The sequence below is a fragment of the Astatotilapia calliptera genome, chromosome 2 (assembly GCF_900246225.1).
Source record: "Astatotilapia calliptera chromosome 2, fAstCal1.2, whole genome shotgun sequence".
NCBI lineage: Eukaryota > Metazoa > Chordata > Actinopteri > Cichliformes > Cichlidae > Astatotilapia > Astatotilapia calliptera.
In genome coordinates this window covers 30,657,437-30,684,359 of record NC_039303.1, presented here as the reverse complement: position 1 = coordinate 30,684,359, position 26,923 = coordinate 30,657,437, and the positions used below count along the sequence as shown (strand labels likewise).

Genomic DNA, 26,923 nt, shown 5'->3' with positions numbered 1-26,923 from the left:
GTTGTGTCAGAATTTGGCGTAATTAAGATGAAAACATGGATCATGAACACTTTTGCCCGGTCATGGGAGTGTAATGATGTGGGGGATATTTTCTTGGAATACTTTGGGCCCTTTACTACAAAATTAATAGCATTTTATTTACAGAGTATTGTTGCTGACCACGTCCATCCCTTTATGCTCACCGTGTACCCGTCTTCTGTTGGCTTCTTCCAGCAGGATATCACACCATGTTCACTACCACGTTCAAATCATCTCAAACTGGTTTGTTGAGCATGACAGTGAGTTCACTGTGAGAAAATCAGTGAGTTCCATCTTAGCACCTTTGGGATGTGGCGGAACAGGAGATTCACATTATGGAGGTGCAGCTGGCAAATCTGCAGCATCTGTATGATGCTGTCATGTCAACATGAACCAAACTCTCTGAGGAATGTTCCCTGAATCTTGCTGAATTTGTGCCATGAAAAATTAAAGCAGTGCTGAAGGCAAAAGGGAGGTCCAGGGTACTAGCAAGATATGATTAATAAAGTGGCCAGTGAGTGTTTAATGCAAGAAAAATCCAATAAATTACATAAGGGCTAGGATCTTGTTTGAATTTTGTGTCTAAAGATCAGTAAAATATAAATGATTTTTTAATAAAACTGCAACACACACACATTTGATTTCTTAAAATATTTATAGGACACAGTACAGAAAAAAGTAGTGACAACCTAACTTAAACCACATCATCACTCTGGGATCGCAAATATATTAATCAATATATTAAATCCCTGCACAGCAGAGATGACGACAAATACAGAGAAGACAGACATGAAGGTAAAGAAAGCCAAACCTGGTTAACTGTTCTGTAATAAATAAAAGCTCTGATGCAGCAGAGCTCTTAGAGACTTAATTTAGTCTAATTGCTCCCAAATAATATGCTTCAGAAGGCACTTGAAATCTGTATGTACGTTAAATAATTATAGGCAAAACATATCTATATGACAACCTTGCCTTCAACAGCGGTAGCTACACAACGATGCATGTGCACTTCAACAAGGCAAGTGCAGAAGATCAACACTGATGGTTTTGGCCACAAAAAGTCACGACATACAGAAAGATTTGCAGATGTAGTGTTTGCATAGCATCCAGTAACAAATCAAAATCATGTCATTACTATACTTAAGATGATTAGCTTAAACCGGATGAAATGTTCATAACAAGCTGAACACAGCGAGGTTTACATGACGTTTTTCCTCATGTGGCGTTCGGCAGTAAAGTACTTAAAAACCACATTGTTGTGTGCTTCTTGTTTTTTAGCATTAACTGTTTCTTCATTATATGTAGTCACGCATTTTGGCTCAAAAGCCCCACGCGCACGCGCACGCGCACACGCACGCGCACACACACACACACACACACACACACACACACACACACACGATAGATCACATATCTGAAGGTCCATCTACTTTTCTACAGTAAGACACTCAAAAATATTGCTGTCTGATTCTTTTAAGATCAGTGGGTAAAAATCATTAGTGTTCTTCACTGATGACAGTGTTATCCCCCAACCATCTCGTCTATCCTCCCTGCTTTGTCACAACCTCTGCTTCGGTCTCCGTCTCTGAGTGTTGTCCGAGCTGTGCAGTCAGGAAGGGGTTGAAGAAGAAGTCAAAACCGAACTGGAGGGCATTCTGGGCCGTACGCCTCCAGTCATGTTCAATCTTGTACTGTCTGCGGCTGGGAAGGCGGGCGTCGCCGCATGACATGCAGTGAATGGCTTTCAGTTCAAACACAGGCCATTTGGAGCCTAAACGCCCCTCCAGTATGGTACTGAACTCCACCAGGCTGCCAGTGTTTAAGTGTAAAAGCACAGACTTGAACTCGTTACTAGCCCGCAGTACTATGTCCTTAGTAGCGTCTTCATCCTCGATGATCGTCCCGTTCCTGGATTTCCTCTCGAGCGGCATGCCCATTGTAACTTCAAACTTGTATCGGTCAAACCGTTTGATGTGACATTCGTGCTTTGCCAGTTTTTTAAGTTTACACAGAGGATCTTCAGGAGGAGGAGCTGGGGCGGGCAGAGGCTGGGGCTCGGCGGTCGCATTCTTCAAGTCATCACACAGAGGATATGGCTCACCGTACAGGCACCGCATCCAGTTCCCTACAAATACAGGCAGCAGGTTGATAACCGACTGCGGCCCGTTCTCAATGTCGGTCACACGGACATATTTGAATCGTCCCGTCCATGTGACACGATGTCCTTCCAGATGAGAGCAGAGAATCTGGGTTTGGGCCATGTTGGACTCCTTCCAGGCCAGAGGGCCGCAAAGGTTGCTGTACTCAGGCCACGTCAGGGTGGAGTTGTACACCTTCATGCCCTCAGACCTGTAGACGTACATCCAGCAGAAGAGCACCACAGCACTGAGCCAAACCAGGATGAGCTTGACAACACTGCTCCGCGACAAAGACCGAAACACCTTGATGGGGTTGAGGCTGAAGCGAGTCCAAAGCCTCAGCACCACCGGCACAAAGCAAACAGTCAGCGTGACCACCATCTTGGTGACCTCCAGGGTGAGAAACCACTGCACTAACTGGATGATGAGCATCGCAGCCATACCCAGTGAAAGTATAGGAAGGGCAAACAGGAAGAGGAAGTAGCCCACACATGTGCGGATGAGTCCTATTGCCGAGGCATTATTAAGGAACACCAAGCAAAGCTCGCACCAAGTGAAGCAAACCAAGTAGGGCACCAAGCACAGATAGGTGCCCTTAAAGCCTCTCAGCTGGGCCATACGGAAGAGGAGATAGACAAGGTGTCCATACAGCAGACATGGCATCCCCAGGTTTAATGCCATGATATCTCCAAGAGGCACAGTGATGAAAGTCTTCCCGAACATTCGGAGGAACCACAGGGACTCCGGGAAGAATTGAGTGAGGGAGCATGCTCCAGAGAGGACCTCTGTGACGAGGGCTTTACGAGCGAAGAGCTGAGCTGAGGCATGAAGGCTGAGGAAGGCGGTAATGGTGAAGAAAAGAGCAACAGCAGCCAGTTCTGAGCAGGGGATCCAGGATTTATCAGCTACAGGGAAGGAGAAAACCACAAAGACCACCGAGAGCAGGAAGTACCTGATAAAGCAAAAAAAAAGTAATTGTTCTCCTGCAGAAACAATTCAATTCTTCTTTATGGTAATATTAAAGGAAGAAAAGATCAAATTGAAGCTAATCTTTACATTATTAAACTACTGGCAACTGAGTGATGTGGACTTACAGATAAGGCTCCAAGTGTGTCCATCCAAAGTTGGTCTCAGCCTGCTCCAGGTCGAGACCAGGTTCAAACTGAACAAGCAGGTCTGTCAGAGCCTGGAAATGTTCCCACGCTTTAGAATTCTGTAGAAAAAAATGTTTTGTTTTAATAAAACAAAGGTACTATATTATCAGAAATCAATAAATACGTCTAGTACATCGTGACAAACCTGAAATACACGCAGTGTGCAGATGACCATGGAGAAGAACGAGAGGTAGAAAACCAGCAGGGGGATGATGAAGATGAAGAACTCGATTGTGAGGTTGGAGATGATAAAGAAGAATATAAGTGCGTTAACGTGGTGGGTGGGGATCAGGGCGCTGAGCCACTGCATGCCCGCTCGTGACGCCCAGTCGATAAGATGCTCTTTTATCTCGAGAAGGGCGTATAGAGGAAACTTCAGCAGCTTTGAAAAAAACAAGGAAGACAGAATCAGTACGTCGCAGAGATGGAATCAGACAAACAAAATTTTTAAAAATTGAATGACTAAAAAACTTTTTCTGGTGATGTTAAAACAGCTGCCTTGATAAGACAAACCTATGAAACCCACTTCCCACAGGGACTTGAAGGCTATTTAATGTGTTTCTTTGGGGAAATTTATTTATTTATTTATTTTTTAGAAATACGGTGGAAAAAGAGAAGGTGCAGATCTAGTTAATGAGATGATCCTGAGAAAATCAGTTTAGTTTAGACCTGAACACTTAAAACTAGCTATACAACTGATGCTCCCCCCCCCCCCCCTTTTGATGAAGCTATTAATTATTATTCATAATCTGGTCCAAAAGAAGCCAGGAATACTCCCCGAAAAAACAAACAAACAAACAAAAAAAGAAGTTCACCGGAAATCTGAAGTCCCAAAAAACATTATCATTTGTGACTGGTTAAAATTTTCAGTGCACTGCAACTTTTAATGTTCATTCAGTGAGTGTATTTGAATTATTTCTGGCTGTTAAATTAAGGATCATATCAACTGACGACTACACAGGTGAAGCTTTGGCTGCACACCTGGTCGTGCTTCAGGTGAATTTATGTCAGGTGAACATTCACATCCTGACTGATCAAGCTTCACTTGAGCTGTTATTATGTGTAATAAACCAGCTTCCAACTGAATATTAACACAAAGGAATGGAAAATGATTTAGAAATATAATTAGATGGTTGATTTTCTTCCACAAAGGCTAATAGTGAAAGAATGAAAACATAGCAGGACCGAAACTGATTAAGTTGCAGAATTTCTTTCACTTTTTCACAGATTTACTAAACTCAAGACAAGCAGAGCGTGAAAAGAAGATGACAAAGGCAGACCACTACCCCCCAAACCACCTTTTGATGCAGGGGCAGTTCATCTGGATTTTTCACTACTATTTCATCATCGTCATCATCATCATCCCCTCCTGCAGCAGCCATAACTGGTGAGGGTGCAATACCCTGGGCGTACTTCTTGGTCATCTCAACAAAGTCATCAAGACCCACATGGGAACTGGCTGCAAAGAAGTACAGAAGAAATATTAGTACTTTTATTTTACTCTGACAGGTCTGTAGGACACTTTGGGCTTGAGGAAATGACAAATTGTGCATGTTTAATCCCATTAGAAGACACATTTCAGACCACACATACCCTCACTGGTGACCATAGTCTCCAAGACTCTCCTCTGTTTCTTAGCAGACCTGTTTAGGGGACCAGGGGAAACTGGTGTGTCTGCAGAGGGTAGAAAGTATAATTTAAAAAAATGAATGCCTTCAAAATGTAAATGATTTGAAATACAGTATTATTCCTCTCGGACCCGGCTCTGTGTTAACATGTTCAACGTTCTCTAGCATCTCAGAAACGGGCACCGACTTCTTCCTCTCTGGGTTTAACTTCCAGTACATGAGCAGAGCTGCCTTCCTCACTCCTCTCTCAAAACGAGTCTCTGTACACAACTTCTTCACCTCCTCAAAGTTTTCCAGTGTGATGCCTGAAGAACAAATGAGGATGAATGCACAGACGAACATTAGCTCAATCATGCTCCAGTTTCACACTGGTTCCATTCTTCTAAAAGCTGTGCACTAAGAGTAGCAGTCATACCTTTCCTGGAGGCCAAACACTGCTGCAGCAGTCTGACCGCATCCTTGCGGCCCTGTTTAGCAGCCTGGACGAGCCAAGTGACCGCTGTGCAGTTGTTCAGTTCTTCATCGCTTTCTTCTGCCAATGCCAGGAAGTAGCGGCCCATCTGTGCAGACACACACAGACTTTTAGACTTGCAACACAAGCATTACTGTGACTTAGTGACCTGTCCGTCCTATCAGCATGTCACTCTAAAATAAAATGTATAATTACTTAGCTCATATGCTCTGTCATCACCATATGGCGACTAAAGTCCACAGTGTCTGCAGTATGATCATTGCCACTAACCTTAGTCTGTGCTTTGGCATCACCTGACTTTGCTCTCTCCTCCAAATCCTCAAAGCTGACCTCCTCCTCTGGCTCCTCTGAAACAGAAAATACATTTTCAAAATCCATCCAGTAGATTTTAGGGCTCTTTCAAATCTTTCCACCTTGGACACCTACTAAGGTAACCCTTGTTTTTCTTTTTTTTGAAATCATTGTTTTCTGTGGTATTTCTAGCCCGCTTCCAGAGCACTGGGTGTGCATCAGAGGCCAGTTAGGGTGATATCTGCTTGTACAGCTTACTGGGGCTGGCCTTGGAAAAACTAAGAACCTATTTCGTTTTAAATATCTTTATTAGTAAGCATATATAATACAAGTTATAACTGTTAGGCTGAAATTAATGCTTCAGTTTTTAACCAGTTAGTTTTGTAATTCCTAATAGAAAGCTCTGGAAACTGGCATGATAATGACAGAAACTAAGGGTTACCCCCTAGTAGGTGTCCAAGGGGCAAAGAGTTCATTGAGACCTGCTGGATTTGGAAGGGACCTTTGGTTCCATTGTTTCAGAGTCAATGGGTGATTTGAATAGGGTTTTGGTTAGATCCTTTAAATAAGATGTGTATTTAACTCGAGCTTTAGACATTTTCAAATGTGTTGTTTTACCATATAATATACATACAAATATCACATTTGTAAATTTTGAAGGTTTAATAGAGTGCCAGTCCATTTACAGGGCTAACACAGAGAGACAGAAAGACAACCAATCATGCTCACTCCTCGCCAACTGAAGCCTAACACTAGCCCTTTACTTCTGCCAGCAGCAATTATGATTGAACCACCGCTGAAGTTCTGTTAGTTGTGTTAATAAGGCTGAGCAAAACATGCCAGTGACTTTAACACGACTTCAGTGGTTTTATTTTCCTAAAGTTTTTTTTAATTAATTAATTTATTTATTTTTAACTCAAAATCATATAGAAAGATGCCATTTGTCCAGGGAACCGAAGTCACACCAACTTCCAGTTTGTCTTACAAAAAACCTCCCTGCTGTACTCTATGTGATCATTTCAGGGACACAGCTTTGAAAGTGAGCACAGCTGTCCCACACAGGGTGCTGTTTAAACCTTCTGTTAGAGAGCAACAGCCAATCAGAGGATGGTGGCCTTAAAGGTAAGAGAGATAAAATAATTTGGTTCAGGCAGTGGATGAATGACGTTGTATAAGAAAAATATAAATTACTTGAACTCTAATTCGCGCAGAGCTAACCAAGAAAAGTCCAAGAATAAACATATGGAGCTTGATATTATGCCCACTTAAAAAAAAAACAAAAAACCCACCCCCGTTCTCTGCGGCCTGCTGGAGCGGGGGGGCTAGGAGGAGTTGGCCGTCCGACTGCAGTCTGGAATGTGGGGCCTCCCTGCTGCTGCGGAGTCGGGGCGGTCTGCCTCTCCCCACCGCAGGGAAAAGGGTAACACCACCTGGGTCTGGGTGCAGTTCCCCCCTCCAGGGGCAAGGGTACCTAGACCCGGTTCGTAGAGTACGCTTGGGGAGTGTGATCGTGTGTACAGCGTCTCTTTATGTCTGTCTCCACGTTGGTTGAGTGTGGAGTAAGTGCATATGAGAGCATGAGGGTGGGAATGGATGTTTGTGTCTGTGTGTGCCTGTATGTCTGTGTCTATATGTCAGGTTGGGTATCAGACGCCACCTCTCTGGGGACATCTCAGGCCCTCCAAGGTTTGGAGGCCTATCTCCACCCACCACCACTTCCCCTGCCAGTGGCGGACTCCCTCAGGTGTCGGTGCGTTGGTGGTTCTTTGTGTCTGGGGGTGGGCGTCCGGGTACACACCGGCTCACTCCTTGGCGGCCGCTTATCAGGGCCTGGAGCCTGGGGCTCGCTCGGGCCACTTCGGAGGTGGGGTGCCCCCGGCCTCTCGGCCTGGGGCTCGGTCACTCAGGCACAGCTGGCTCACGGGCGCGTCACTGCAACTCCCCCTGGCTTCTGCTCCGCGGCTGCTGAGTGAGCCCTCATCTGGGACTCTCCTCAGCTCTTACTGGGACAGTGGCGCGGCTGCCCCTCTGTTGGTCTTCCTTGGTCTCTTGTGTTCTGGGGGCCTCTGGATGTCTGGAGTTTTGATCTCCTCCATACCTGCTTCATACCCTGGAGGACGGGGCTGTGGCTCCCCACACTCCCTAGCAGATCGTTACATGGAGAAACCTTTGGAATGCAAGCATGCTGATCCACACAGGTATGCACACAGGTGTACACACGGGTATTCACAGACGCGGACTACAGCTTTCTTGGCTGCTGCCTCAAAGCACATTGTGCGCTGTCTATCTTGCGTGCTGCACAATATCGTTTATTATTTAGTATCTACTGATATTTACTGCTAGCTAGTTTATTGTGATGGTGCCATTTTTTTTATTATGTTGCTCTTTGTTGTTTGCTTTCTCTTCTGTTTTTTTCTCCATACAGGTGACCCAGGTGTTTTTTTGTTTTTTTTTTTCTTTCTTCCCCCCCTTCTCACCGTCTCTTCTCCCCTTTGGTTTTCTTTCTCTCCCTCTCTTTCTTTCATTCTTTCTCCCTGTCCTATCCCCCAGTCATGTCTGTCCCGTTTGTAGGAACTGAAAATAAAATAAATTCATAATTATAATAAAGGTCAATCAAATGGACCAATATGGCAAGGCCATGATGATCCACTTGGTAAAATAAATCCGCTTGGCATCTTTCTTGGCCTTAAGACAACAATTCTGATGGCTAAAGATCCAAACGGGACACAAAAAAAAAAAAAAAAAAAAAAGCAGCTATTTAATATATTAGGTTTTCTTCGGGTTTTTCAAAGGAGCAACTACTCCTTATTACTCTACATTTTTAAATACTCTGCAGATGTTCCCAACAAACAAAAATAGAAACAAGAGACCAGCACAGTGTGGCAATCTGTGACATCAGTGATCCCAGAGCATGAGCATGAGTCACATCCTTCCAGAAACAGCTTTGGCCTTGACAAGACCTGATAATACCACAGAGCCCTCTTGGTTTAATTATCATCTTCCTTTGGCTAATGATTTCTGCTACTCTTAAATCCCAGTTCTCCAAAGGAACAGGATCTCACACCGAAAATGTGTCTGCTTCCCGTAAAGTAAGCGGTCATATTTGTTCTGTTTAAAACTAACAGCAGGAAAAACAGACGTGGAAACACTTTTCCGTCATGCAGGCTGTAAGTGATACTGGTGAGTGAAAGTGGTCTGCCTGTGCCTGCGGATCTCAAGAAGCAGAAGAAATTGTGAAGCATCCAGTAACTTACACTGGTAAAGCCACGTACACTTTAACCATCTGCCTGAGCTCTAAAATAACTGTTTATTTAGCACAGCAAACAGCTGCTGCTCATTCTCCTGGTGTGCAAACACTTCCACAGTGGTGCAGTCCATCTCCCTGTTTTACTTTCAGTACATTCAGAACTTTAAGACACTTAATTATATTATTTTAGACAGTTAAAGAAACTGGAAAGTGTTTACTTATGAAATGACTGAGCAGGTAAGCTAAGTATATAAATCACTGCAAAGGGTTAAAAAGATAAAAAGTGCTATTCCCCTTCAACCAAAAGACGTCTTACTTGCATACCATATTTGTTTAGTTTAAAAAACACATGTGAAACCATCTTTTCTCTTCAGGTCAGCAAAAAGGGAGAGGCTGCTTTACATGCTGAGGTAAATGTCTGTGGTCATGGAAACACTGCACTGCACATACACAGTAACCTGGGAGTGTTGGCTGCACTGATTCCTGAAGAAGTGCAAAGTGAAGGTCGAAGGTCAGTTTTGATTCTCACCTTGCTCTGGTGTGGGAGGAGTCTGTGGAATTGTTGCAGGACCTCCAGCAGCTGATGATCCAGTCATGGGATTCCCCGTAGACGCGGCGTTTAGCTGAGATCTGCCCCCCTGGGAGAGGCTCCTGATTGGTTGCCGAAGAGGCGAGGTTGTCGGTGTGGAAAGGGAGGAAGAGCGGTAAAGAGGATTTGGGGAAGTCCGAGGGGAGGCAGTAGAGGGAGAAGATGAGGGTGTTGCTGGAGGTGTTGGCATTGTGAGTTTAGGATTTGGCCAGTTTGAATTTGTCGTAGTTGAGTTGACAGATGAGCTGCGAGAAGAAGGTCCGGGTCTCAGGGTGGTAGGAGACGAAGGGTCCAGTTTGGAGGCGGATGAACTGGCAGTTAGTGAAGGATCCATGGCTGAAATTACATCAGATTTTTTAATCAATTAGGAATGTTTTGGGGAACAAACACAATCCCTGTGATTTATGAAAAATTATGAACAAAACATTACTGTGGTAATACTAGTAATGCTGCAGTGTGTGAAAAACAGCAATGCATATACAGTATGAAGCACATGTTCAAGGACAAGCAGCTAACAGAGTGCACCTGTTGCAAAGTAACAGGTGTTTTGAAAGGTTGTGTTCCCTCATCATCACATGAGTGAGATTTTACGGGGGGGGGGGGAACAATCAAACAACCAGTCACAGCCACTGTCACCAAGTGCTTACTCATAGGGGGCCATGTGATTGTTGTGGTTTCTTCCCATTTTCAATATTCTAGTGTCTTTACAATATAACGTGTCTTGGTAGGACTGTTGTTGTGAATTAGTGCTATATAAATAAAAATGAACTGAATGCAGTATGTACCAAATATTCATGAGGAATTTTTAAATTAGATTTTTAGTGTGTTTGGTTTTTTTTGTTTTTTGTTTTTTAAGTGTGGAGGGGTGTGCTTGGTCTCACAAAGTGTTTAGGAAGGTGGTATGTCAACCACATGAATACCACTACCAAAACTTCTCAGAATTTATAACAAGACTTTCAATTGTCTTCAGTAAACCTCTCATAGGTTTTAATATTGTGCATAACTGATGTAAAATGTGTCATTTGATTACTATAAAAGAAAAGCTGCTTTCATACTACAGACGAAACCAACAGATCTCAGCCACGTAGCTCAGACTCAGGCAGATTTCCAAAACAAATGTAATATTTACCTCTGTTATCCTAGAAAGCTCCTTTCCTTTTACTAATTAAGGCCAAATAATCCCACACACATTTTTGTTCAGATGTGTGTTACGAAGTCTATAGTCTATTTTAGATATTATTAACCGAGCCCTGGGTAGCTATATTGAGAAGGTGACATCCTTAAAGTGCAATGACTGCAAATCAAGTGTCCTGGTGCCCCTCTTGGATAAGCAGGACAGGGCTCCGATGACAATAACTTTGCCGATAAAGGGGACTTCCAAACTAAATTTAGCACTCTTAATAAACTGCGGTCAAGTGAGCCCTCACTTACGAAGTCGCAGTCAAGCTAGCCGCCCCGCCAGCCGCACCGAAAATGTGGTTGCACTACTCTTACGTATATTACGGTATGGGTGAAAACCGGCTTAGAAACGCAGTGTTTTGTGTCCTGACACTATTTTACTTCACAATCCACTCCCATTTTTAGTGTATCTCCACTTTCCCCCCTGTGATCCACAGCCCAAATTACTGTATGATTCAGAGAAAATTAACAATAAAATTTACCCAATTTACTCAACTATACTTTTAATGTCCTCATCTTTGACCTCAGATTACAGGAAAACTGTAAGAGGTGACGCAGATATTTCACTGGATTATGACTCTAGGCTGTCGCCACTCTTCACCCTGTGATCCACAGCCAAAATTACTGTATGGATTTTGAGAAAATTCATAGCAAAATCTTCCCATTATGCTTTACTGTACTCCACATATTGACATCTTTGAGCTCAGATTACAGGAAAACTGTAAGAGGTGACACAGATATTTCACTGGATTATGAATCTAGGCCATCTCCACTCTGCACCCTGTGATCCACAGCCAAAATTACTGTACGGATTTTGAGAAAATTGATAGTAAACTTTGCACAATTTACTCTACTGTACTCTATATATTCTCATCTTTGAGCTTAGATTAAAGGAAAACTGTAAGAGGTGACGCAGATATCTCACTGGATTATGACTCTGGGTGACCCCCACTCTGCACCCTGTGATCCACAGCAAAAATTACTGTATGGATTTTGAGAAAATTCATAGCAAAATCTTCCCATTTTGCTTTACTGTACTTTATACATTGACATCTTTGAGCTCCGATTACAGGAAAACTGTAAGAGGTGACGCAGATATTTCACTGGATTATGAATCTAGGCTGTCGCCACTCTGCACCCTGTCATCCACAGCCAAAATTACTGTACGGTTTTTGAGAAAATTGATAGTAAACTTTGCACAATTTACTGTACTATACTCTATATATTCTCATCTTTAAGCTCAGATTACAGAAAAACTGTAAGAGGTGACGCAGATATTTCACTGGATTATGAATCTAGGCCATCTCCACTCTGCACCCTGTGATCCACAGCCAAAATTACTGTACGGTTTTTGGGAAAATCCATAGTAAATATGCACAATTTACTCTACTGTACTCTATATATTCTCATCTTTGAGCTCAGATTACAGGGAAACTGTAAGAGGTGACGCAGATATCTCACTGGATTCTGACTCTAGGCTGTCGCCACTCTTCACCCTGTCATCCACAGCCAAAATTACTGTACGGTTTTTGAGAAAATTGATAGTAAACTTTGCACAATTTACTCTACTGTACTTTTAATATCCTCGTCTTTAACCTCAGATTACAGGAAAACTGTAAGAGGTGACGCAGATATTTCACTGGATTATGACTCTGGGTGACCCCCACTCTGCACCCTGTGATCCACAGCCAAAATTACTGTACGGATTTTGAGAAAATTCATAGCAAAATCTTCCCATTGTGCTTTACTGTACTCCACATATTAACATCTTTGACCTCCGATTACAGGAAAATTGTAAGAGGTGACGCAGATATTTCACTGGATTCTGACTCTAGGCTGTCGCCACTCTGCACCCTGTGATCCACAGCAAAAATTACTGTATGGATTTTGAGAAAATTCATAGCAAAATCTTCCCATTTTGCTTTACTGTACTCTACATATTGACATCTTTGGCCTCAGATTACAGGAAAACTGTAAGAGGTGACGCAGATATTTCACTGGATTCTGACTCTAGGCTGTCGCCACTCTTCACCCTGTGATCCACAGAAAAAATTACTGTACGGTTTTTGAGAAAATTGATAGTAAACTTTGCACAATTTACTCTACTGTACTTTTAATATCCTCGTCTTTAACCTCAGATTACAGGAAAACTATAAGAGGTGACGCAGATATCTCACTGGATTCTGACTCTGGGTGACCCCCACTCTGCATGCTGTGATCCACAGCCAAAATTACTGTACAGCTTTTGAGAAAATTGATAGTAAAATCTTCCCATTTTGCTTTACTGTACTCTACATATTGACATCTTTGAGCTCAGATTACAGGAAAACTGTAAGAGGTGACGCAGATACTTCACTGGATTCTGAATCTAGGCCATCTCCACTCTGCACCCTGTGATCCACAGCCAAAATTACTGTACGGATTTTGAGAAAATTGATAGTAAACTTTGCACAATTTACTCTACTGTACTCTATATATTCTCATCTTTGAGCTTAGATTACAGGAAAACTGTAAGAGGTGACACAGATATCTCACTGGATTATGACTCTGGGTGACCCCCACTCTGCATGCTGTGATCCACAGCAAAAATTACTGTATGGATTTTGAGAAAATTCATAGCAAAATCTTCCCATTTTGCTTTACTGTACTCTACATATTGACATCTTTGGCCTCAGATTACAGGAAAACTATAAGAGGTGACGCAGATATCTCACTGTATTCTGACTCTAGGCTGTCGCCACTCTTCACCCTGTGATCCACAGCCAAAATTACTGTACAGTTTTTGAGAAAATTGATAGTAAAATCTTCCCATTTTGCTTTACTGTACTCTACATATTGACATCTTTGAGCTCCGATTACAGGAAAACTATAAGAGGTGACGCAGATATTTCACTGGATTCTGAATCTAGGCTGTCGCCACTCTGCACCCTGTCATCCACAGCCAAAATTACTGTACGGATTTTGAGAAAATTGATAGTAAACTTTGCACAATTTACTCTACTGTACTCTATATATTGACATCTTTGAGCTCAGATTACAGGAAAACTGTAAGAGGTGACGCAGATATCTCACTGGATTATGACTCTAGGCTGTCGCCACTCTTCACCCTGTGATCCACAGAAAAAATTACTGTACGGTTTTTGAGAAAATTGATAGTAAACTTTGCACAATTTACTCTACTGTACTTTTAATATTCTCATCTTTGACCTCAGATTACAGGAAAACTATAAGAGGTGACGCAGATATCTCACTGGATAATGACTCTGGGTGACCCCCACTCTGCACCCTGTGATCCACAGCCAAAATTACTGTACGGATTTCTGATAAAATTAAATCCTATTCCATTACCAAACAAAATGAGTTCATTGAAGTATTTGCTTAACTACAAGAAATGTCTTTCCACACACAATTTAAATTTTTCAAAATGTCATTCACACACCACCTCAAGTATCAACTTCAGTTTTAGACATTATTTGTTCAGTGCTTAATCACAACAATAGTCAACTTAAGGCACTTACATAATAAGTTAAACCTTACAATAATACATACAGAGAAAAACCCAACAATCATATGACCCCCTATGAGCAACAGTGGGAAGGAAAAACTCCCTTTTAACAGGAAGAAACCTCCGGCAGAACCAGGCTCAGGGAGGGGCGGCCATCTGCCTCAACCGGTCAGGGTGAGAAATTACATTTCTCAGATTACTGATTTCTCATATTACTACTACACAGTTTAGATACACTCAACAAAAATATAAACGCAACACCTTTGTTACTGCTCCCATTCCCCATGGGATGGACATAGAGACCGAAAATTCATTCCAGATACACAATATAACCATCCCTCCCAAACAGTGGTCACAAATCAGTCCAAATGTGTGGTAGTGGGCACATCTGCCATATTGAGATAATCCATCCCACCTCACAGGTGTGCCACATCAGGATGCTGATCTGACATCATGAGTAGTGCACAGGTGTACCTCAGACTGCCCACAACAAAAGGCCACCCTGGAATGTGCAGTTTTGTCTCACAGCAAAATGCCACAGATGCCACAAGCAATGAGGGAGCGTGCAATTGGCATGCTGACAGCAGGAATGTCAACCAGATCTGTCGCCCGTGCATTGAATGTTCATTTCTCAACCATAAGCCGTCTCCACAGGCGTTTCAGAGAATATGGCAGCACATCCAACCGGCCTCACAACCGCAGACCTCGTGTAACCACACCAGCCCAGGACCTCCACATCCAGCAGGTTCACCTCCAAGATCGTCTGAGACCAGCCACCCAGACAGCTGCTGGAACAATTGGTTTGCACAACCAAACAATTTCTGCACAAACTGTCAGAAACCGTCTCAGGGAAGCTCAACTGCATGCCCGTCGTCCTCATCGGGGTCTTGACCTGACTCCAGCTCGTCGCCGTAACAGACTTGTGTGGGCAAATGCTCACATTCGATGGCATCTGGCACGTTGGAGAGGTGTGCGCTTCACGGATGAATCATGGTTCACATTGTTCAGGGCAGATGGCAGCTGAGAATGTCCCAGTTCTTGCATGGCCAGCATACTCACCGGACATGTCACCCATTGAGCATGTTCGGGATGTGCTTGACCGGCGTATACAACAGCGTGTACCAGTTCCCACGAATATCCAACAACCTCGCACAGCCATTGAAGTGGAGTGGACCAACATTCCAAAGGCCACAATTGACAATCTGATAGACTCCATGCGACGATGTGTTGCACTGCATGAGGCAAATGGTGGTCACACCAGATACTGACCGGTTCTGGGTCCCCAGACCCCCAATAGCGCAAAAAACTGCACATTCCAGGGTGGCCTTTTGTTGTGGGCAGTCTGAGGTACACCTGTGCACTACTCATGATGTCAGATCAGAATCAGAATCAGAATCAGAATGGGTTTATTGCCAGATGTTGAGGTTTACAACATTAGGAAATTGCTGCGGTGCTTCAGTGCAGACAATAAGAATTAAAGTGCTATGTAGAAAGAAAGATATGTGCATGCGATATACATGAGATATATACATGAGAATAAGAATTATGAGTGCTACGTAGAAAGATATATACATGAGTGCAGGTGGTGATCAGTGCCAAACATGAAATGATGCAGTGACACAGCGTAGGGTCATGTGTTAGTGGCGGGGACAGTCATGTGGTTATTGTTCATGTGTCCAACAGCAGAGGGGAAGAAACTGTTCTTGTGGCGAGAGGTTCTGGTGCGAATGGACCGGAGCCTCCTGCCTGAGGGGAGCAGGTCAAACAGACTGTGTCCAGGGTGAGAAGGGTCAGCTGAGATCCGGGCTGCACGCCGCAGTGTCCTGGAGGTGTACAGGTCCTGCAGAGATGGGAGTCTGCAGCCAATCACCTTCTCAGCAGAGCGCACAACACGCTGCAGTCTCTGTTTGTCCCTGATAGTGGCTCCAGCGTACCACACAGTGATGGAGGAGGTGAGGATGGACTCGATGATTGCAGTGTAGAATTGCATCATCGTCCGTGTTGGCAGGTTGAATTTCTTCAGCTGCCTCAGGAAGTACATCCTCTGCTGGGCTTTCTTAATGACGGAGGTGATGGTGGGCTCCCACTTCAGGTCCTGGGTGATGGTGGTACCCAGGAAGCGGAATGAGTCCACAGAGGTGATGGGGGTGTCAGTCAGGATGATGGGGGGGAGTGGGGCTGTGTGCTTCCTGAAGTCCACAATAATCTCCACTGTCTTCTGGGCATTCAGCACCAGGTTGTTGTGGCTGCACCAGGACACCAGACGTTCAACCTCCCTCCTGTAGGCAGACTCGTCCCCGTCCGAGATGAGCCCAATAACGGTGGTGTCATCTGCGAACTTGATTAGCTTGAGAGACTGGTGGGTGGAGGTGCAGCAGTTGGTGTACAGGGAGAAGAGCAGAGGAGAAAGAACACAGCCCTGAGGGGAGCCGGTGCTGATGGTCCGCGAGTCCGAGACATTCTTACCCAGCCTCACGTGCTGCTTCCTGTCCGTCAGGAAGTCAGTGATCCACCGGCAGATGGGATCAGGCACATTCATCTGGGAAAGCTTGCCTCGGAGATGGTCTGGAAGGATGGTGTTGAAGGCAGAGCTGAAGTCCACAAACAGGATCCTGGCGTAGGTTCCTGGGGAGTCCAGATGCTGTATCAGCATGGTGTGCCACATCAGCATCCTGATGTGGCACACCTGTGAGGTGGGATGGATTATCTCAATATGGCAGATGTGCCCACTACCACACATTTGGACTGATTTGTGACCACTGTTTGGGAGGGATGGTTATATTGTGTATCTGGAATGAATTTTCGGTCTCTATGTCCATCCCATGGGGAATGGGAGCAGTAACAAAGGTGTTGCGTTTATATTTTTGTTGAGTGTATCTAAACTGTGTAGTAGTAATATGAGAAATCAGTAATCTGAGAAATGTAATTTCTCACCCTGACCGGTTGAGGCAGATGGCCGCCCCTCCCTGAGCCTGGTTCTGCCGGAGGTTTCTTCCTGTTAAAAGGGAGTTTTTCCTTCCCACTGTTGCTCATAGGGGGTCATATGATTGTTGGGTTTTTCTCTGTATGTATTATTGTAAGGTTTAACTTATTATGTAAGTGCCTTAAGTTGACTATTGTTGTGATTAAGCACTGAATAAATAATGTCTAAAACTGAAGTTGATACTTGAGGTGGTGTGTGAATGACATTTTGAAAAATTTAAATTGTGTGTGGAAAGACATTTCTTGTAGTTAAGCAAATACTTCAATGAACTCATTTTGTTTGGTAATGGAATAGGATTTAATTTTATCAGAAATCCGTACAGTAATTTTGGCTGTGGATCACAGGGTGCAGAGTGGGGGTCACCCAGAGTCATAATCCAGTGAAATATCTGCGTCACCTCTTACAGTTTTCCTGTAATCTGAGGTTAAAGACGAGGATATTAAAAGTACAGTAGAGTAAATTGTGCAAAGTTTACTATCAATTTTCTCAAAAACCGTACAGTAATTTTTGCTGTGGATCACAGGGTGAAGAGTGGCGACAGCCTAGAGTCAGAATACAGTGAGATATCTGCGTCACCTCTTATAGTTTTCCTGTAATCTGAGCTCAAAGATGTCAATATGTAGAGTACAGTAAAGCAAAATGGGAAGATTTTGCTATGAATTTTCTCAAAATCCATACAGTAATTTTTGCTGTGGATCACAGGGTGCAGAGTGGGGGTCACCCAGAGTGATAATCCAGTGAGATATCTGCGTCACCTCTTACAGTTTTCCTGTAATCTAAGCTCAAAGATGAGAATATATAGAGTACAGTAGAGTAAATTGTGCAAAGTTTACTATCAATTTTCTCAAAATCCGTACAGTAATTTTGGCTGTGGATCACAGGGTGCAGAGTGGCGACAGCCTAGATTCATAATCCAGTGAGATATCTGCGTCACCTCTTACAGTTTTCCTGTAATCTGAGCTCAAAGATGTCAATATGTAGAGTACAGTAAAGCAAAATGGGAAGATTTTACTATCAATTTTCTCAAAAACTGTACAGTAATTTTTGCTGTGGATCACAGGGTGCAGAGTGGGGGTCACCCAGAGTCATAATCCAGTGAGATATCTGCGTCACCTCTTACAGTTTTCCTGTAATCTAAGCTCAAAGATGAGAATATATAGAGTACAGTAGAGTAAATTGTGCAAAGTTTACTATCAATTTTCTCAAAAACCGTACAGTAATTTTGGCTGTGGATCACAGGGTGAAGAGTGGCGACAGCCTAGATTCAGAATCCAGTGAAATATCTGCGTCACCTCTTATAGTTTTCCTGTAATCGGAGCTCAAAGATGTCAATATGTAGAGTACAGTAAAGCAAAATGGGAAGATTTTACCATGAATTTTCTCAAAAACTGTACAGTAATTTTGGCTGTGGATGACAGGGTGAAGAGTGGCGACAGCCTAGATTCATAATCCAGTGAGATATCTGCGTCACCTCTTACAATTTTCCTGTAATCTGAGCTCAAAGATGTCAATATGTAGAGTACAGTAAAGCAAAATGGGAAGATTTTACTATCAATTTTCTCAAAAACTGTACAGTAATTTTTGCTGTGGATCACAGGGTGCAGAGTGGGGGTCACCCAGAGTCATAATCCAGTGAGATATCTGCGTCACCTCTTACAGTTTTCCTGTAATCTAAGCTCAAAGATGAGAATATATAGAGTACAGTAGAGTAAATTGTGCAAAGTTTACTATCAATTTTCTCAAAATCCGTACAGTAATTTTGGCTGTGGATCACAGGGTGAAGAGTGGAGATGGCCTAGATTCATAATCCAGTGAAATATCTGCGTCACCTCTTACAGTTTTCCTGTAATCGGAGATCAAAGATGTCAATATGTAGAGTACAGTAAAGCAAAATGGGAAGATTTTGCTATGAATTTTCTCAAAATCCATACAGTAATTTTTGCTGTGGATCACAGGGTGCAGAGTGGGGGTCACCCAGAGTGATAATCCAGTGAGATATCTGCGTCACCTCTTACAGTTTTCCTGTAATCTAAGCTCAAAGATGAGAATATATAGAGTACAGTAGAGTAAATTGTGCAAAGTTTACTATCAATTTTCTCAAAATCCGTACAGTAATTTTGGCTGCGGATCACAGGGTGCAGAGTGGCGACAGCCTAGATTCAGAATCCAGTGAAATATCTGCGTCACCTCTTATAGTTTTCCTGTAATCGGAGCTCAAAGATGTCAATATGTGGAGTACAGTAAAGCAAAATGGGAAGATTTTACCATGAATTTTCTCAAAAACTGTACAGTAATTTTGGCTGTGGATGACAGGGTGCAGAGTGGCGACAGCCTAGATTCAGAATCCAGTGAAATATCTGCGTCACCTCTTATAGTTTTCCTGTAATCGGAGCTCAAAGATGTCAATATGTGGAGTACAGTAAAGCAAAATGGGAAGATTTTACTATCAATTTTCTCAAAAACTGTACAGTAATTTTTGCTGTGGATCACAGGGTGCAGAGTGGGGGTCACCCAGAGTCATAATCCAGTGAGATATCTGCGTCACCTCTTACAGTTTTCCTGTAATCTAAGCTCAAAGATGAGAATATATAGAGTACAGTAGAGTAAATTGTGCAAAGTTTACTATCAATTTTCTCAAAATCCGTACAGTAATTTTGGCTGTGGATCACAGGGTGAAGAGTGGAGATGGCCTAGATTCATAATCCAGTGAAATATCTGCGTCACCTCTTACAGTTTTCCTGTAATCGGAGATCAAAGATGTCAATATGTAGAGTACAGTAAAGCAAAATGGGAAGATTTTACTATCAATTTTCTCAAAAACTGTACAGTAATTTTGGCTGTGGATCACAGCATGCAGAGTGGAGACAGCCTAGAGTCAGAATCCAGTGAAATATCTGCGTCACCTCTTACAGTTTTCCTGTAATCTGAGCTCAAAGATGAGGACATTAAAAGTATAGTTGAGTAAATTGGGTAAATTTTATTGTTAATTTTCTCTGAATCATACAGTAATTTGGGCTGTGGATCACAGGGGGGAAAGTGGAGATTAACCAAAACTGGGAGTGGATTGTGAAGTAAAATAGTGTCAGGACAGAAAACACTGTGTTTCTAAGCCAGTCGGCACCTATACCGTAATATGCGTAAGAGTAGTGCAACAACATTTTAGGTGCGGCTGGCGGGGCGGCTAGCTTGACTGCGACTTCGTAAGTGAGGGCTCACTTGACCGCAGTCTTAATAAACGTTAGCGGCAAAAAGAACGCTAAATACACACACAATGCCATTTCTATATATAGGGCTACTGCATTTGATATTAAAAAGACAGCAGCAATTGGATGTGGCAGGAGGCGTTAGCTGAAATAACCGGTGCTTTAGGAGCTAACGCTAACGAGCGCTGACATTCAACACTTCTAATGTCGGCTTACCTTTCCCGTGACAACACCAGTTTAATTAAACCCTCCAGATTAAATTGCTTCTCGGTTTGTTCACTATTTAGAGTCCCAACTCATTCTTCCATCCCCCCCTGAAATCCGCACGTCCTCTGTTTTTTGTGGTCAAACTCCAAACACACACGACGCGCCGGAAAGTCTGTCAGCTGCTCCACTCCACGTCCACGCCTACTTTTCATTCTGCGCAAGGTGATTGGAAAGCGCCGAAAGCTTGTTTTTATTGATTAGGATTTGATTGGCTGCAGTGGCAGGAAGTTCAAATAACCCTAAAGTCAAGAGAAATCAACTGTCGAACGACTAATATATCGAGAACATTTGTTAGAATTCATTTAGCATGAGGACAGAAAAAAATGAGTTCAACGGACTACGTCTAACAACGAGTTACTATTTTAGAGCTCGAGGTTCCTTTAAATTCTCCTATTTGTTTTTATGAGTCGTTTATCGATGTATATTTTTTATGCTCGCAAAAACGCAATATTGATTTTGTACCAACAGATGGCAACACAAAACTAAACTAAACTTAGCTATACTCATAATTAAATGTATGGGTTTTGATAATTGAAGTGGATTTGTTTTGTTGAAAAATTATTAGAAAAGAAATGTGCTTTTCCTTAGTATTTATTTAAATACTTTTATTCTAAGTAGAAACATAATCCTTCCCCTGCTCTTTCTCCATATAGCAAAGATTAAATCCTTTGTTTATTATGTATCACTATTATGATATGATAAAGAATGATGCTGTAATGAGGGAAAGATGCAAAGCTAGGACTGTCAAATTGATTGTGGAAATTTGCAAAAATAGTGTAATTTACTGTAAGTCAAATTTAAGAAATACCAGTGTAAGGTGTTACGCCAAACAATTAAGCAATCAGGTTTACTTTAGAGTCTTTCTCCCACAAGCATGTGTAATAATTTTATCCAGACTCCACAGATTAAGATCCACACATAGAGTGCAGACAAGTTAAAGCTATTTACAGGGTAACATAATAGATTTTTTAAAACGTGTGACAGCATGCCACTAAATATATGAATGGAATGGAATAAACATCTTGCAGGTTTCATTCTGTGAAAAATAATGTGTTGATTGAGATCAGACTATAAGATCTGCAAGAGTCTCAGTAACAGACAAGAAAAGGAAAACATTCAGTTCAGACTATGCTCGGAGGAAGGGCACTTAGTAAAAAAAAAAGGAAGGAAGGAGTGCAGACAATTAAAGGAGTTTAAAGACATTGGGACTCGGGGGGGGGGGGGGGGAAAGAGTGAGATTAAAGTTCAAGTGTAGAAAGTTCAAGAGTAGATAGCACACTGTGGGAAAAGATGGAAATGAGGGCAGTAATTGCTTAACTGCAGTTGCACTAAAGCAGTTATGCAAATGGTTCTCGATTAGTAGATTAACACAATCCAGTTGAGAGGATAATCAGGACCCTTACAGTGCTTTTGGTCTCTCACATGTATGCACACCTGCAATCTGCATACATCAGGAAATCTGTCTTTTAAATGGGCTTAGACACACATGCACTCAGAGATGTGTCTCTCCTAAACTAAGCAAATCAGCTCTGGATAGTTATTTGTATTATTTAGCTTGTTATGAGTCCAGATCTTTTGATTATGCAAATCCCCTTTGCAGATTTGTCAGGACTGCACTGCCCGTGCCTGAGACGGTCACAGTCAACAGTTGTGGGTTTTTAAAATGTGGTAATTACTGAGGTAATTGAACCCTGAAACAGGCTGTTCTTAATAACTCCAGTCTGCTTGCTTTCTCTCTCACTTTCAGTGTATACCCTCCAGGAAGTAATGACTCAAGACTCAAGCAATGGAGACTCCCCATCATGTTTTCTGTCTGGTAAACTTTCTCATGCAGCTGCAGTGATTGGAAACGGTTACATGACACAACATGGCACTGAGAGATTTTGTCCAGGATGCACTTGAATCGCCTCCTCTGTCTCTAGGTAACAGGTCTCTGTATGTAAAATAGAAGCTTCGCCTACAGAGTCCCCCTGTAAACCCAATATCTCTCACAGGAAGAGCGATCTGAGAAGGAGGAGGAGGAGATGAGGTATGGTCTGTAACCATAGCAACCAGAAGGGTTATATGAGAACGGACACTGACTGGAGTGAAGGTGAGTATTTCTAACTCAAATGCAGCCCAGTCACTGTTTTGACCTTTGAAGTTGCTCTCTGTAGAGAAATGGGCTGCTGTACTGGGTGCACTGCATCCAGCTGATACTTTGGTCAAATACAAGACCCAAGGAACATTTTTGTAAAGCACATAGTCTTTACGTAGCATTTGTTGATAAGAAATATATAAACGACATCACAGGCAAGCAACATGTTGTCCTGCAATCCGCTTTACATTGAGGATTGAAATGAAGTAATCCAACTCTCATACAGGGCCACTGTCTAAATATCTTGAAACATGAACCACTTGGATTAATATAACTCCAAAAAGTCTCAACGTGCTTAAATCACTGGAAATTCCAACAGGCTTTTTAAATGTGGAAAACTCAACTCCTTCCCATGGGTTAATTCCCAGCTTCAGGCAGAACTCACATATTGATCTGGCAGTTTTGAGCCTTGAGAGAAACAAGGGTGGAGGAAAACACAGCACTTACACAATGACGGCAGAAATAATTGCATGGAAACAAGCTTTAGTTGTAACTGTTTAGATCTTGGTTGTTGATCTTGATATTACGTGCTTTGTCTCAATAGATGAAAACGCCACAATACTGGTACAGAATTTAATGTGATTTTAGATGCAGTAATTCACAGTGCATAGCATAAATACAAGCTCTAAAGTAAGATTTCTATCTTAATATCAGAGGTTCAATTACAAACTGAAAAGTTATGCAACACATTGTTTAAACTTTTTTCCACCCCAAAAACGATGCTAATACAACACAATAACTGCTGTGGCTGACTCACACTCCCCGTGATGTGGCTATAATGGCACACTGTATTTCTTGAGCTTTTAAATACTAGTGCTTTCTAGTGGAACATCTGAGTGCTTTTGAAAGCAGTTTTTCCATTAAACATATCGTATTTTGGCTAAATGGTCAACGTAGAGAAAAATCTCCTTTACTTTCTTTGAAAGTGCTTTAACAGGTGAAAACGCCTTAAAGACAGATGAAGTCATTCATTCATAATCTGAATGAAGGTTTTGGAAATAGACATGGAACATCAGGCTCTGATTTTTAGTGACTAACAGCAGTGAGTCATGCCTGGGAATCCTAATTACCTTCATATGAAAGTGTTACGTCAGCATGAGCACTGGAGGCTCGAGTTTACATTGTGTTGAATAGGTCAGTTTAGTGGATGGCTGCAGACATGGACTAAAAGGTGAATGTTTCACCAGTCATGTGACTGCCTGTGTGTTTCCATAAAATCCTGCATAAACAACTAAGTAGTTTGATATATTCCTCATCTGATTCTTAGGGCTCCCCTGAATACTAAGAGCCATCTCTAAAAGTTTAATCTGCACACAGTCATGAATATGTTAAGCTTATTATGGACAGCTCTCAGGGATATGCCGAGAACCTAAGATGATTATGTTAAGTTAATAAAAGCGGTGACTCCCCACTTTACCATGTTTCTTATAACCAGACAAAAGAAATGTAAATAAGCTGATTTAACATTTAGTTAATTTACAAACTAATTAGAGAAAACCTTTACATCTGTGGTAGTGCAGTTTGTCTTCTAGTCAAGGCACAAGACCAGCTTACAGTGTGTTTTTAACCTTAATCTACCATCACTTTGACACTTTAATTATCACCAATTATATCACCCAAATATAATAACACCTCAAATAGGTCCTTTATCTGAGGATGAGAAATCACAAGACCTAATCACAAGGTTAGATTGACGTCAAAAGGAAAAGTTTCCTTTATCCTGTTTCTGTGAACTCTACTCCTGTTGTTTTTTCAGAGTGGGCACTGTACAAAAACAGACTAAAAAAATATAATGCTGGCTAAAAAAAAAAAAAAAGTACCTCAGGCAAATCAATTCACAGAAACAATCGTTACAGTTCTCTCACATTTGCACCATGAGACAATGCTTCACCAAAATAAAACCAAACACACAATTATTTCAATATTTTTTGTTGCTGTTTCTTTTCATTTTAATCACTCCATCTGTGTGTCTGCTGGCCTGAGCAGGAGCATGACAGCAGTGCAGCCTAATACCTCAAACTCACCTTATCTGCTTTGCCTGCATTATCTCACTCTAAAATGTCCTGTACATGCAAATATGATCCGTGACAGCTCGGAATAGGTCACGACACAGGCAAAGACTAATGTACACAATTAAAACTCCTTACGGACTGTGTGTTTTGCCTCTTCCACTTCCTGTGCCTTGAAATAATGGGCCGCATATGTTGCTGCCACAGAAAACTGTGAGCATGCATGTATGTGGCCCTGCTGGTGAATGGCAGACAGGCAGGCACAGTGTGGAGAGGCAGAGACAGGCAGCTGTGCGTAAGTAATACAGTCTCTAGAAACTGGGTCACACTCACGCCACTGTCATAATATCAGAGTATTTCACCTACTTTTGTGATCTGACAAGTCATATTGTCCTAGAATAAAATAAATATACCCATACACACATGTAATTACATCATTTAGAGCATCACAGTAACACTATTGAACACACTGAGGTTGTATGATAAGGTTATTTAGTTCATACAATGAAGCACGGTAAGAAGCACAGTAGGTTTTAAATGAAATATACTGAAAATTATCAACACCATCAAATTTATAATTAATAATTAACACAATACAAAACAAGCACAAAGGACGATTCAGAGGCATCAATAAAACACTTAAACTGATTGCAAAAGGATTTTGGGGGTCATAAGGTGAAATGATGAAAGGATATTAATCAGAAACAGTGTGTTAAAAAGTAAGAAAATAAACTTGGAAACACATAAGAAGACAGTAATACTCAACTTTGGCCTTATAAAGATGTAAAGGATAATGAATCTGAAAATATTATTCATTTTTCTATTTTTTAATTGTATTCCTTATTATCTGGCGTAGACTAATGTCCCAATAAGCAAATATTTGAAATGAATTAATTCTGATAACTAATGAAGGGAAAATATCACACACACACCCGTTGAAAGCTCTTGATAATTCTGTCGTTCACAATACAAAACACAAACACAGGCTCCAAGTAAAAACTTTGATATTTGTCTTGGCAGAATTTCAATTTACAAATTAAAAAGTATAAATTAAATTAACCATTAATGCGATACTATAACTTTGCTAACATGATGAAACGTTAAAGAAATGCACGTTGAGTCTGTGTGTGGTATTAAGCTCAGATGTTTGGGCTGTGCAATGGAAACTTTGAATAGAGTCACGTCAGTAAGTCAAGATGTGATTGAAGAGTGGACTGTTTTCTTTTTATAAATCCACAACTCATGAGGTTGTCATCAACTTTAGTTGGATTTTTGGGTTTTTGTTGAGCTTAACAAAGCATTACTTCTTTTAAAAAAAAAATTCAAAAACATCAAATAGATCTTTTTTCCCCTCCCACTGCATTCACACATGCATCCACCTCTGTGGTCCATTTACCAGCAACCACTTTAATATTTAACACTTGGAACCATCTCTTGAGCTCTTATCTCACCAATTTGTCATGAAATACCAAAGAAACAGGCAACCCATTGTTGTAAAAATGTCTGTTGGTCAATGGTTCTCATCAATTGTGCTTTTGAGCCTGTGAAATGGAAAAAAAATGTCAGTACTGGCAGCTAAAGTATTTTTTTGTTTTGTTAAGGCTCTAATTAAAGGTTAAAAAACATCTTGATTACTTGATTTTAAACACTAGTGGTATGAAAATTATAAAAAATATGAACATTGTATCACTGTCCATGTTTGTATTTTCATTAAACACCTGGTCAAATCATAAGAAATAGTGAAAAAATCATCTTTATCTGAAAAGCTTTAATAACTCAATCAAGTACAAATTTTATATATATTTATATATATCAGTAAAATAACAGGGGATTTTAAAAAGAGGTCAGATAAAGACTAAATTCAAGTTGTAATGACAACACAGGGTAATTATGTAACAGACTAACTGCTCAAACTGACCAAAATCTTACCAAACAGAGAGCAAAGGGGAACTTTGGTGCAGGCTGATCAGACCAACTTTGAAACAGAGGAGAAACAAAAAACAATAACCTATCGAGCTTATTTTCAATATTTCACCTTAACTGAACAGTAGCACAATAAAGGAAATCAATTCGCTAACTCAACAATCAAATATAAATAATAAT

General features: G+C 41.6%; 1 protein-coding gene across 1 annotated transcript; it reads right to left on the bottom strand.

Annotated features, from left to right (window-relative positions):
• Positions 1 to 654: 654 nt before the first annotated feature.
• wfs1b (Wolfram syndrome 1b (wolframin)) lies at positions 655 to 20,824 on the bottom strand. The gene is made up of 10 exons (XM_026194679.1): positions 20,624 to 20,824; positions 9,478 to 9,873; positions 5,681 to 5,757; positions 5,354 to 5,498; positions 5,070 to 5,243; positions 4,904 to 4,984; positions 4,609 to 4,769; positions 3,456 to 3,692; positions 3,251 to 3,369; positions 655 to 3,108 (listed from the first exon to the last, which is right to left on the bottom strand). The coding sequence occupies exons 2-10, from the start codon at positions 9,869 to 9,871 to the stop codon at positions 1,560 to 1,562; spliced, it is 2,937 nt and encodes a 978-aa protein (XP_026050464.1). The 5' UTR covers positions 9,872 to 9,873; positions 20,624 to 20,824; the 3' UTR covers positions 655 to 1,559.
• Positions 20,825 to 26,923: the final 6,099 nt, after the last annotated feature.

Coding starts and splice junctions, on each gene's coding strand:
- wfs1b (XM_026194679.1), bottom strand. CDS start 9,871: ATGGATCCTTCACTAACTGCCAGTTCATCCGCCTCCAAACTGGACCCT. Junction 3,693..4,608: donor AACTGCCCCTGCATCAAAAG/GTGGTTTGGGGG, acceptor TTTTTTTCAAAG/CTGCTGAAGTTTCCTCTATA. Junction 3,109..3,250: donor ACACACTTGGAGCCTTATCT/GTAAGTCCACAT, acceptor TTGCTTTATCAG/GTACTTCCTGCTCTCGGTGG.